This window comes from Borostomias antarcticus (assembly GCF_949987555.1).
Source record: "Borostomias antarcticus genome assembly, chromosome: 11".
NCBI classification, from domain to species: Eukaryota; Metazoa; Chordata; class Actinopteri; order Stomiiformes; family Stomiidae; genus Borostomias; species Borostomias antarcticus.
Window position 1 is genome coordinate 27,753,955 of NC_140244.1, and position 12,500 is coordinate 27,766,454.

The 12,500-nt window shown below is 48.1% G+C and overlaps 2 protein-coding genes across 4 annotated transcripts in view; both read right to left on the reverse strand.

Moving 5' to 3' along the window:
- Positions 1–3,191, reverse strand: part of tafazzin (tafazzin, phospholipid-lysophospholipid transacylase) — a 7,065-nt gene extending 3,874 nt beyond the window's left edge. The window contains exons 1-4 of one of the 2 annotated variants that reach the window (XM_084446277.1): positions 3,061–3,191; positions 2,815–2,943; positions 2,144–2,189; positions 1,958–2,043 (exon numbers count right to left, since the gene is read on the reverse strand). In XM_084446277.1, the coding sequence (XP_084302403.1) occupies positions 1,958–2,043; positions 2,144–2,189; positions 2,815–2,943; positions 3,061–3,169 (370 nt within the window). In that variant the 5' untranslated portion in view covers positions 3,170–3,191. Of the gene's footprint in view, positions 1–1,957; positions 2,044–2,143; positions 2,193–2,814; positions 2,944–3,060 lie in introns of both variants that reach the window. The other variant, XM_084446276.1, reaches the window with a different exon arrangement.
- A 1,156-nt stretch (positions 3,192–4,347) lies between these two features.
- The window catches only part of LOC311315597 (mitochondrial carnitine/acylcarnitine carrier protein), a 17,358-nt gene continuing 9,205 nt past the window's right edge, over positions 4,348–12,500 (reverse strand). The window contains exons 5-9 of one of the 2 annotated variants that reach the window (XM_084446273.1): positions 12,297–12,414; positions 11,675–11,747; positions 8,503–8,612; positions 6,645–6,766; positions 4,348–5,646 (exon numbers count right to left, since the gene is read on the reverse strand). In XM_084446273.1, coding sequence (XP_084302399.1) covers positions 5,584–5,646; positions 6,645–6,766; positions 8,503–8,612; positions 11,675–11,747; positions 12,297–12,414 — 486 coding nt within the window. In that variant the 3' untranslated portion in view covers positions 4,348–5,583. Of the gene's footprint in view, positions 5,647–6,644; positions 6,864–8,502; positions 8,613–11,674; positions 11,748–12,296; positions 12,415–12,500 lie in introns of those variants that run through there. The other variant, XM_084446274.1, reaches the window with a different exon arrangement.

Below are 12,500 nucleotides of genomic sequence, written 5' to 3' on the forward strand. Positions count from 1 at the left end.
AATGTCCTGTCCCCTGTCTAATGTCCTGTACCCTGTCTAATGTCCTGTCCCCTGTCTAATGTCCTGCACCCTGTCTAATGTCCTGTCCCCTGTCTAATGTCCTGTACCCTGTCTAATGTCCTGTCCTGTACCCTGTCTAATGTCCTGTCCTGCACCCTGTCTAATGTCCTGCACCCTGTCTAATGTCCTGTCCCCTGTCTAATGTCCTGTACCCTGTCTAATGTCCTGTCCCCTGTCTAATGTCCTGTACCCTGTCTAATGTCCTGTACCCTGTCTAATGTCCTGTCCTGTACCCTGTCTAATGTCCTGTCCCCTGTCTAATGTCCTGTCCCCTGTCTAATGTCCTGTCCCCTGTCTAATGTCCTGTACCCTGTCTAATGTCCTGTACCCTGTCTAATGTCCTGTCCTGCACCCGGTCTAATGTCCTGTACCCTGTCTAATGTCCTGTCCTGTACCCTGTCTAATGTCCTGTACCCTGTCTAATGTCCTGCACCCTGTCTAATGTCCTGTCCTGTACCCTGTCTAATGTCCTGCACCCTGTCTAATGTCCTGTCCTGTACCCTGTCTAATGTCCTGTACCCTGTCTAATGTCCTGTCCTGTCCCCTGTCTAATGTCCTGTACCCTGTCTAATGTCCTGTCCCCTGTCTAATGTCCTGTACCCTGTCTAATGTCCTGTCCTGCACCCTGTCTAATGTCCTGTACCCTGTCTAATGTCCTGTCCCCTGTCTAATGTCCTGTCCCCTGTCTAATGTCCTGTCCCCTGTCTAATGTCCTGTCCCCTGTCTAATGTCCTGTCCCCTGTCTAATGTCCTGTCCCCTGTCTAATGTCCTGTCCCCTGTCTAATGTCCTGTACCCTGTCTAATGTCCTGCACCCTGTCTAATGTCCTGTCCCCTGTCTAATGTCCTGTCCTGCACCCTGTCTAATGTCCTGTACCCTGTCTAATGTCCTGTCCCCTGTCTAATGTCCTGTCCTGTCCCCTGTCTAATGTCCTGTACCCTGTCTAATGTCCTGTACCCTGTCTAATGTCCTGTACCCTGTCTAATGTCCTGTCCCCTGTCTAATGTCCTGTCCCCTGTCTAATGTCCTGCACCCTGTCTAATGTCCTGTCCTGCACCCTGTCTAATGTCCTGTACCCTGTCTAATGTCCTGTCCCCTGTCTAATGTCCTGTCCTGTCCCCTGTCTAATGTCCTGCACCCTGTCTAATGTCCTGTCCCCTGTCTAATGTCCTGTCCTGTCCCCTGTCTAATGTCCTGCACCCTGTCTAATGTCCTGTACCCTGTCTAATGTCCTGTCCTGCACCCTGTCTAATGTCCTGTACCCTGTCTAATGTCCTGTACCCTGTCTAATGTCCTGTCCTGTCCCCTGTCTAATGTCCTGTACCCTGTCTAATGTCCTGTACCCTGTCTAATGTCCTGTACCCTGTCTAATGTCCTGTCCCCTGTCTAATGTCCTGTCCCCTGTCTAATGTCCTGTACCCTGTCTAATGTCCTGTACCCTGTCTAATGTCCTGCACCCTGTCTAATGTCCTGTCCTGCACCCTGTCTAATGTCCTGTCCTGTACCCTGTCTAATGTCCTGTCCTGCACCCGGTCTAATGTCCTGCACCCTGTCTAATGTCCTGTACCCTGTCTAATGTCCTGTCCTGTACCCTGTCTAATGTCCTGTCCTGTACCCTGTCTAATGTCCTGTCCTGCACCCGGTCTAATGTCCTGTACCCTGTCTAATGTCCTGTCCTGTACCCGGTCTAATGTCGTCTCCATCAGTGTATGCGCCATCGTCCTAAACACATTCCTTGTATGTGTAAACTGTATAAATGGCAATAAACCGATCTTGAATCTTGGAAGTGAGGAGTCTCATTCAGCTCTCTCTCTCGCATACACACACACACACACACACACACACACACACACACACACACACACACACTCACACACTCACACACTCACACACTCACCTCGGCAGACAGGGACACACTTGCCGCGGCTGAAGAAGGAAGAGTGTAACTGTTGGGTAAAACAAATGTCCGATGCTGCGGGGGTCCTGGCCAATCATACACGAGAGATATCATGGATTAACCAATCACAGAACAGATAAAGACCGTCACTTGTACGGCATCACTAGTATCCGTGGCAGAACTCACCAGCGCATCTTATTGAAGTTCCAGAGGTTTCGAAGTTTCAGGATCCCTGCTAGGAAGACGCAGGGCACCAGGTTACACACAATACCAGGTAACACAAGACTAGTTTACACAATACCAGGTTACACAAGACACCAGGTTACACACAATACCAGGTAACACAAGACTAGTTTACACAATACCAGGTTACACAAGACACACAGGTTACACACAATACCAGGTTACACACAATACCAGGTTACACACACTACCAGGTTACACACAATACCAGGTTACACACACTACCAGGTTACACACAATACCAGGTTACACACACTACCAGGTTACACACAATACCAGGTTACACACACTACCAGGTTACACACAATACCAGGTTACACACACTACCAGGTTACACACACTACCAGGTTACACACAATACCAGGTTACACAAGACACAATACCAGGTTACACAATACCAGGTTACACAAGACACAATACCAGGTTACACAATACCAGGTTACACAAGACACAATACCAGGTTACACAATACCAGGTTACACAAGACACCAGATAACACAGGATATCTAGTGCTCACTGCTCCTCATCCTAACCCTTCTCTCCTACACGGGGCCGAGTGTTGCAGTGTGTGTGTGTGTGTGTGTGTGTGTGTGTGTGTGTGTGTGTGATCGTACCCCAGATGTAAGGGTCGTCCATGCAGGACTGGTGATTGGACAGCGTGATGAGGGGCGTGTCTGGGGGGCGTTGGTCTATCAGGTCCAACAGGACATCCTGGTTATGAACCGTCAGGTAGTTCATGTACTCTACACAGAGAAAGAGATACATGCCAATACAACTATTTCAGCTTGTGTGTGTGTGTGTGTGTGTGTGTGTGTGTGTGTGTGTGCGTGCGTATGTATGCATGTGTGTGTGTTACTCACTGGTCCAGAAGCAGGAGTAGGACCCCACCATGCCCATGACCAGGGTGCTGGAGATCCTCCAGGCCAGCTGGGGGCAGTGTGGGAACGGCCATCTCACCTCCAGGGGCATCGCAGCTCTCCACAGCCTGCATCCACCTGACACACACACACACACACACAGAAATATATCTAGGTCAGAACAGCTTGTACCAACAGTAAGTACCAAGTAATACAGGAGAAACATTTTTAACAGTCTTCTAGTGCCACCTGCCACACAAAGATGCTCGCTGTTGTTCTAGAGACAAGCTTCATGTTAATCTAGTTAACTGTGGACGAGCCTCCCTGCTTGTGTTTGGTAACAGTCCCCCCCTGCAAAACAAGTCAGCCTACATGTGTGCAAACCATAACAAAGCATGAATTAATCCTTCAACTGGTTAAGTTATCCAGCTGATGGGATCATGTTGGTATTTTTCTCGCTATGAACTGAGGATTGAGCACCCAGAACAAAAATGAACCGTATGCATGGCATTTCCTGGCTAAAGACAGAATACCTGTAACAAAGTGTTCAGCATCCGTCCATATAGCGTTCAATCAATCAATCAATCAATCAATCAATCAATCAATCAAAGCTTTATTTGTAAAGCGCATTCATACCCAGAGCAACACAATGCGCTAGTAGCGCTTAACTTCTCATCTAATGTTAACTGAGCTATATCTCCTAGTTAGTGGCCATGATGGAGCCTATATGGTCCATTCACCCATCAAACTACTTGTCACGTTCGTTATTTGATTCGAAGGTTTATGGGGATAAAAGCAGCGTTAGATTGAATAACCACGAGTTTCATCTCACCTTGTTTCTTCTGTCAAATGGACAGAAACACCAGCCCCGGAAGAGATTGCTCGCTATGAACTGGGGGTTGTAGTTCATATATGAACTGGGGATTGTAGTTCATATATGAACTGGGGATTGTAGTTCATGTCGTCTTAAAGGAATAAAAGCGACATCTCTAATTTACTCCGATGAAAAGTAGATGAAGTAGATGTAAGAATAACAATTCCTTATGTATGTTTCTTACATCTATAGATCAATTTGGATTGCTTACATCGCTTCTCTGCCCGTTAGTTTTGCTGCTTAAATCTCACCTCTCTGCTGTCCATTGAGAAGAGTTGAACTATGGGTAATGGTGGAAGTATGTCAAGGGTGAGAGAAATGGCTTTGGTTGAGAGCGAGAGTCACAGATAATGGGATGAATGTGTCTTTACTGTCCTATCTGTGGGACGAACACACACAAACACGTATTTGGCAAGTTAACATTTATTATAAAATCTGTTCAATACCATGAAAACACTTGCATGATTGCCAAAAAGATTCAGATTAGAAAAAGTGATGAAATCGTTGTCACATCTGAAATATAAGATTTTAAAGTTATTCTCTTACATGGGTGCATTTCAAAGGTCAAAACCTTCCAGCATTGATTCATACAAATGTGTACAAATGTAACATTTTGTCCTCAATCTGATGTGCGTTTGAGTAACTCTCAAAAAAGAGTTCAATGTGAATAACAATATCACAGTTAAAATCACACTGAGACATTGTGAGTGGATTGAAATGTAGACTACAGCCTTCTCTTCAAAATAAAAGGGTTAGGGTTAGCGGTAGCGGTAGCTCTGGTCTTGTCAGTGGATTGAAATGTAGACTACAGCCTTCTCTTCAAAATAAAAGCACTGAGATATAGACAAGAGCAATCCGGGAACCTTCATGCTGTGGGTGTGGCTACTGCCCCTTTTTGGGTGAACAACTTAGAATCTGAACAACTTAGAATCTGAATAGGGGCAAGTTCAGCTCAGTCTCGCCCTGTTCCTGCCTCGGGGGGGGGGGGGGGGGGGGGGGCGCATGTTCTTCCTATTTACTACAATTTTATGTCATGGTGCTCTGGTCTTGTCAGTGGATTCAAATGTAGACTACAGCCTTCTCTTCCAAATACAAGACAGACAGACAGACAGACAGACAGACAGACAGACAGACAGACAGACAGACAGGCAGGCAGACAAATGCATTAATCCGTTCAGATGACAGCGTGAAGACAGACAACCAATGGACAGGTGATGCCAGGCCAGGCCAGGGGAGAGTGTTGACCAGCTGGGGGCCAGTCCAGGCCAGGGGAGAGTGTTGACCAGCTGGGGGCCGGTCCAGGCCAGGGGAGAGTGTTACCAGCTGGGGGCCAGGCCAGGCCAGGGGAGAGTGTTACCAGCTGGGGGCCAGGCCAGGCCAGGGGAGAGTGTTGACCAGCTGGGGGCCAGGCCAGGCCAGGGGAGAGTGTTGACCAGCTGGGGGCCAGGCCAGGGGAGAGTGTTCCCCAGCGGGGGGCCAGGCCAGGCCAGGGGAGAGGGTTCCCCAGCTGGGGGCCAGGCCAGGCCAGGGGAGAGGGTTCCCCAGCTGGGGGCCAGGCCAGGCCAGGGGAGAGTGTTGACCAGCTGGGGGCCGGGCCAGGCCAGGGGAGAGTGTTCCCCAGCTGGGGGCCCGGCCAGGCCAGGGGAGAGTGTTCACCAGCTGGGGATCAGCCAGTTCAAACCCTTTAATGCAAACTCAAAGCCCAGGAAACAGGCCTGAGAGAGATAGAGAGAGATAGAGAGAGATAGAGAGAGAGAGCAGCACATTAGGCACATGATGCAGAACTGTATGCAAACTAAATCTAAAGATGGTAACAGGACTGCACTTATATAGAGCTTTTATCCAAAGCGCTTTACAATGTTCTCTGGTTTACAGATTCACACATCCATTCCGCCGGCTAACCCTAACCCTAACCCTAACCCTTTACAATGGCCTCTGGTTTACAGATTCACACATCCATTCCGCCGGCCCTCCTCTACCTATTCTACCTCCTGAGCCCCATCCTAACCCTAACCCATCCTAACCCATCCTAACCCTCACCCTAACCCTAACCCATCCTAACCCTCACCCTAACCCTCCTCTACCTATTCTACCTCCTGAGCCCCATCCTAACCCTAACCCTCCTCTACCTATTCTACCTCCTGAGCCCCATCCTAACCCTCCTCTACCTATTCTACCTCCTAACCCTCACCCTAACCCTCCTCTACCTATTCTACCTCCTGAGCCCCATCCTAACCCTCCTCTACCTATTCTACCTCCTGAGCCCCATCCTAACCCTCCTCTACCTATTCTACCTCCTTAGCCCCATCCTAACCCTCCTCTACCTATTCTACCTCCTGAGCCCCATCCTAACCCTCACCCTTACCCTCACCCTAACCCCATCCTAACCCTCCTCTACCTATTCTACCTCCTGAGCCCCATCCTACCCCTCACCCTTACCCTCACCCTAACCCCATCCTAACCCTCCTCTACCTATTCTACCTCCTGAGCCCCATCCTAACCCTAACCCTAACCCTCCTCTACCTATTCTACCTCCTGAGCCCCATCCTAACCCTCACCCTAACCCTAACCCATCCTAACCCTAACCCTAACCCTCCTCTACCTATTCTACCTCCTGAGCCCCATCCTAACCCTAACCCTCCTGAGCCCCATCCTAACCCTCACACAGATGCCCCAAAGACCTCTGGAGGAGGGAGGAGTGAGCGGTCGTTACCGCGTTGGCAGGGAAGGCCCTCAGGAAGACGGCGGTGAAGCCCTTGTAGAGGCCCCTGGGCCCCTCCACACGAAGCAGCTCTCTCAGGACATCCACCACACCTCGGTAGCGCCCGTCAGCAGCTGCACACACACACACACACACACACACACACACACACACACACACACATTCACTCACACACGCACACACGCACGCACACACACACACGCGCGCACACTGCAAGGGCTCAAAATGGTAGAAAAAGGAAGTGACCGCATTTGCAACATCACGTTATGTCGAAGCCAAAACACATTTCTTACCATTGTGGGTTTTGGACTTTTTATTTTATGTTTAAATTTTACGTTATGTTTTTCTTGTAGGCCTACATGTAATTAATTTTGGGCTGAGTCAAATCCTCTTTACATTATCACAACCCTCTGTGTTACCCTCAAAACATTTCTGTTCAACTTGTTGAAATCATTTTGGAGTCATTAGCTATTACTGCCTGTGGCTCTTGTTTGGGATGAATTCAAAAGTATTTCCACAAGAATGACTACACACATTTCTGCACTTCACAACTCTTTCCACATTCATGCTGGAAATCTCAATTCAAAGAATACTGCACCTAGATGAATGATTCAAGTCATGCAGCTTTTAAATGGGGAATAATATGAATTATGGCAACGGAAATCTAAAGTAATTTATAACCATAGCCTACATATTTTCTAACAAATTAAATTATACAAAGCCATAGGGTTGATAACCTACAGTATAGCTAAAAATATTGAAACCAAAATAATAATAAGGCTACAGATAAGCAAGTCTATCTGAAAACATGAAAACACTTTTTGTTTTGTAATGTGAACATTAGGGTTGGTTGATCTGTCTGTGTTTATTGGCCGTTCTTCAGGTAACCCCGTGTTTCACGTCACAACGATATGAACTGTGGGGAATTTCCTTAAGGTAAGGGGGCATAAAGGACTCAAAATGTCTGCCAGAGAGCCCTCGTGCACTTGACGATTCGACAATGGGACTAGAGCCCTGAGCTCTCATGCACTTAGTGGGAATTCGCCTCAAAGTCTGTGAGTCCATAAGGGTGGACATTGGGTTTGGGCCAGAAATTCTTTCTGTAGGGTGACATGATGCATTTTCAGCACTAGAGTGCAGCAGTGAGCTTCACTGCTACTGAGAGAGCAGAGAACTGACCCCCCTGGAGCTGCTAGTCTCGTTAGACACACAGAAGCACCTGTAATCTGGCATTCATGACCCCTCAGGGTTAGCCAGGGTCACGGCCACCGGACCCTGTTCAGCTCGGTTACCAGACCTTAAATCGCTCACTGACCCCACTTGATGATCCCACTTGTATAGGTCTGATCCCACTTGTATCGGTCTGATCCCACTTGTATAGGTCTGATCCCACTTGTATAGGTCTGATCCCACTTGTATAGGTCTGATCCCACTTGTATAGGTCTGATCCCACTTGTATAGGTCTGATCCCACTTGTATGGAGCAATTACACACAGCGTGATGCTCTTTATCCTTGTTGATCTGGTGATGGGAGTAAGTATGCTGACGGAAGGAGGCAGCAGGAGAGAGGAGGAGAGAGGAGGAGACAGGAGACCGGACGACACAGAAGGGGGAGAGAGGAGACAGAAGGAGACAGATGGAGAGAGGAGGAGACAGGAGGAGACGAGGTTGAAGACTGAAATTGAACTGGTCCCAAGTGGGACAGTTGGGAAATATGTCCTTTTCCAAAAACATCCCCTTACCTGTCACTAATACTTATGTCCTTGACCTTATGTCCTCTGCCATCAATCCTCCCTTACCCTGACCCGTGATCTGTGACCCCTGACCCCAGAGCTGACCTCGTCCTGACCTGTCTGGAAGTTGGATTTGAGGACATCGGGGGGGAGGGCGATCACCCAGTTCAGGATCCCCGCCACGCCCCCCGCCAGGAGGATCCTGGGAGTGCTGAGCTGAGACACACTGAACACACACACACACACACACACACACACACACACACATACACACACACACACGCACACACACACACACACACACACACACACGCATACACATATACACACGCACGCACACACACGCACGCACGCACACACACACACAGACACACACACACGCACACACACACACACACACACACACACACAGACACACACACATACACACGCGCACACACGCACGCACGCACACACACACACAGACACACACACACACACACATACACATTTGAGAGGAAAGAAATATCATCCGATCCCAAATCAATCCTGTTACCTTGAGGAAATGTAAACATTTGAAATTGGATATTATTATGCTAGAGACTATGATACTAAATTAATATCCTGAATGAACGTCTGCCGCCAGTCATGTCCCCCAGTCTGTGACACAGCAAGAGGGGGACTGTGGGGTTAGGGTCAGTTAGGGTTAGTTAGGGTTAGTTAGGGTTAGTTAGGGTCAGTTAGGGTCAGTTAGGGTTAGTTAGGGTCAGTTAGGGTCAGTGTGGGTCAGTTAGGGTTAGTTAGGGTTAGTTAGGGTCAGTTAGGGTCAGTTAGGGTCAGTTAGGGTCAGTTTGGGTCAGTTAGGGTCAGTTAGGGTTAGTTAGGGTCAGTTAGGGTCAGTTAGGGTTAGTTAGGGTTAGTTAGGGTCAGTTAGGGTCAGTTAGGGTCAGTTAGGGTTAGTTAGGGTTAGTTAGGGTTGGTTAGGGTCAGTTAGGGTTAGTTAGGGTCAGTTAGGGTTAGTTAGGGTCAGTTAGGGTCAGTTAGGGTCAGTTAGGGTCGGTTAGGGTCAGTTAGGGTTAGTTAGGGTCAGTTAGGGTCAGTTAGGGTCAGTTAGGGTTAGTTAGGGTCAGTTAGGGTCAGTTAGGGTTGGTTAGGGTCAGTTAGGGTCAGTTAGGTTTAGTTAGGGTTAGTTAGGGTTAGTTAGGGTCAGTTAGGGTCAGTTAGGGTTAGTTAGGGTCAGTTAGGGTCAGTGTGGGTCAGTTAGGGTTAGTTAGGGTTAGTTAGGGTCAGTTAGGGTCAGTTAGGGTCAGTTAGGGTTAGTTAGGGTTAGTTAGGGTTGGTTAGGGTCAGTTAGGGTTAGTTAGGGTCAGTTAGGGTTAGTTAGGGTCAGTTAGGGTCAGTTAGGGTCAGTTAGGGTCGGTTAGGGTCAGTTAGGGTTAGTTAGGGTCAGTTAGGGTTAGTTAGGGTCAGTTAGGGTTAGTTAGGGTCAGTTAGGGTCAGTTAGGGTTAGTTAGGGTCAGTTAGGGTCAGTTAGGGTCAGTTAGGGTCAGTTAGGGTTAGTTAGGGTCAGTTAGGGTTAGTTAGGGTCAGTTAGGGTTAGTTAGGGTTAGTTAGGGTTGGTTAGGGTTAGTTAGGGTTAGTTAGGGTCAGTTAGGGTTAGTTAGGGTCAGTTAGGGTTAGTTAGGGTCAGTTAGGGTCAGTTAGGGTTAGTTAGGGTTGGTTAGGGTCAGTTAGGGTCAGTTAGGGTCAGTTAGGGTTAGTTAGGGTCAGTTAGGGTTAGTTAGGGTCAGTTAGGGTTAGTTAGGGTTAGTTAGGGTCAGTTAGGGTTAGTTAGGGTTAGTTAGGGTTAGTTAGGGTTGGTTAGGGTCAGTTAGGGTCAGTTAGGATCAGTTAGGGTTAGTTAGGGTTAGTTAGGGTTGGTTAGGGTCAGTTAAGGTTAGTTAGGGTCAGTTAGGGTTAGTTAGGGTCAGTTAGGGTTAGTTAGGGTCAGTTAGGGTCAGTTAGGGTCAGTTAGGGTTAGTTAGGGTTAGTTAGGGTCAGTTAGGGTTAGTTAGGGTCAGTTAGGGTTAGTTAGGGTCAGTTAGGGTTAGTTAGGGTTAGTTAGGGTTAGTTAGGGTCAGTTAGGGTTAGTTAGGGTTAGTTAGGGTCAGTTAGGGTTAGTTAGGGTCAGTTAGGGTTAGTTAGGGTCAGTTAGGGTTAGTTAGGGTTAGTTAGGGTTAGTTAGGGTCAGTTAGGGTCAGTTAGGGTTAGTTAGGGTCAGTTAGGGTTAGTTAGGGTTAGTTAGGGTTGGTTAGGGTCAGTTCGGGTTGGTTAGGGTTAGTTAGGGTTAGTTAGGGTCAGTGTTACGGGAAAGGATGTGTGGTGGTGTTTTTGTGTTTGTTTTTCCTTCCTGTCTCCCCCAGGTGTTGGCCAGCGGTGATGCATGTGGTTCCTGGTCCCGCCTTGTCCTGTCAATCATCGTTGCCCTCAGTGTGTGCAGTCCTTGTGTCCCTCATTGATTTCCCACCTGTGTTCAATTAGCTACCTTCCTTGTTGTCCAATCATGTTTCTCCCTGTCTCCTATAAGAGTGTCCTGTGTTCTGTGTAGGAGGGGGAGGAGAGGGGTTGTTATGTTTGTTTTGTGCCTGTTACATTTGGTTTGTTTTACCTAGTTTGATTGTTGGTTTGTGCCCTCCTAGTCTTTTGTCGTCTTGGCCAAGGGAGAAGGGCTAGGTAAGACACCCTGGGGTCTACATTTTGCATCATGTAGGTAACCATTGTCTATACACATTAGGTAAGACGCGTGCGGTGCACTTGTTGTAGCAGGTAGGTTAGGTTCCGGGCAAGTCTATTTAGTTAGAGTGTGTGTGGAGTAGGTAGGCTAGAAAGGGTAGGGAAGTTTAGGGCTGTGTTTGTGGTGTGGCACCGCCGCATGGTCTTTCTCCCTGCCCCCCTCTCCTACCCTTTGTTAGCGTCCGGAGGAGTGTGAGGTTGTTTATTTTCTCCCCCCCTTGTCTTGTCCATTGCTTGTTGCTTGTCTGGGTTTTGTGTAGAAATAAATCCTTTTTTATGCTACCTTGGATTGGGACATTGTATTGTGTATTGAATGCCCCACACCCAGAGTATAGTGTTGTTCCATCTACCAGCTGTGTTATACACAGACTGTTATATTCTTATTCACCCTACCCCTATGGTAATACCATCTTAATAGGAATGTAACAAGTTAGGGTCAGTTAGGGTCAGTTAAGGTTAGTTAGGGTCGGTTAGGGTCAGTTAGGGTTATTCAATGAGCGAGACTTAGTGGTTTTACCATGGGGATGAAGGACTGACCTTTCACCCTCAACTGTCAGGAGGTTCTTAAGGTACTCGTAGGTCAGGAAGTACAGGCCGTTAGAGGGAACGTCTGAGAGAGAGAGATGGGAGGGGGGGTTAACCCTAACCCTAACCCATATATTAGACAGACAGATAGATTAACAGTGTACACGTACAGGTCTGTTCATTACAAAATACAGAAAGGTCTTGGGGTGTTACCCCCCCCCCCACCCTTTCCAGATTATTAAAGTTCATCTTATCAACCTGACTAAGCCTGTTCCGTTCTGTTACATCCTGTTTCATTGTGTAACGTTCTGTCAAATCCTGTCCCACGCTGTGACATGGGGAGTGATGCAGGAGCAGAGCAGCAGGTCATGAGGACTCTAACCCTAACCCTAACCCTAACCCCTAACCCTAACCCTAACCCTAACCCTAACCCTTCAACTGATGCAGGAGCAGAGCAGCAGGTCATGAGGACTCGGACTGATGTTGAACTTTTACACTCTGAATTGTTATCACAGAAATCAGAGGGCGGCAATATACAGGAGATCATAAGACACACACTGTCTCCCACACACTGTTAGTCTCCATGCCTCTTCTCCTCTCTCACACACACACACACACACACACAGGTGTGTACCTCTGATGAGTGTGAGTACTGTTCCTCTGTAGACACTGCGGAGCCCCTGCTGCTTATAGAGCCTGAGAGCGCAGTCTAAAGGACCGGCATACCGCAGCTGACCTCCGCTGGACTGAACCTGCAACACACACACACACACCCATACACACACACACACACATACACACATACACACACACACACTCACACCCACACACATACACA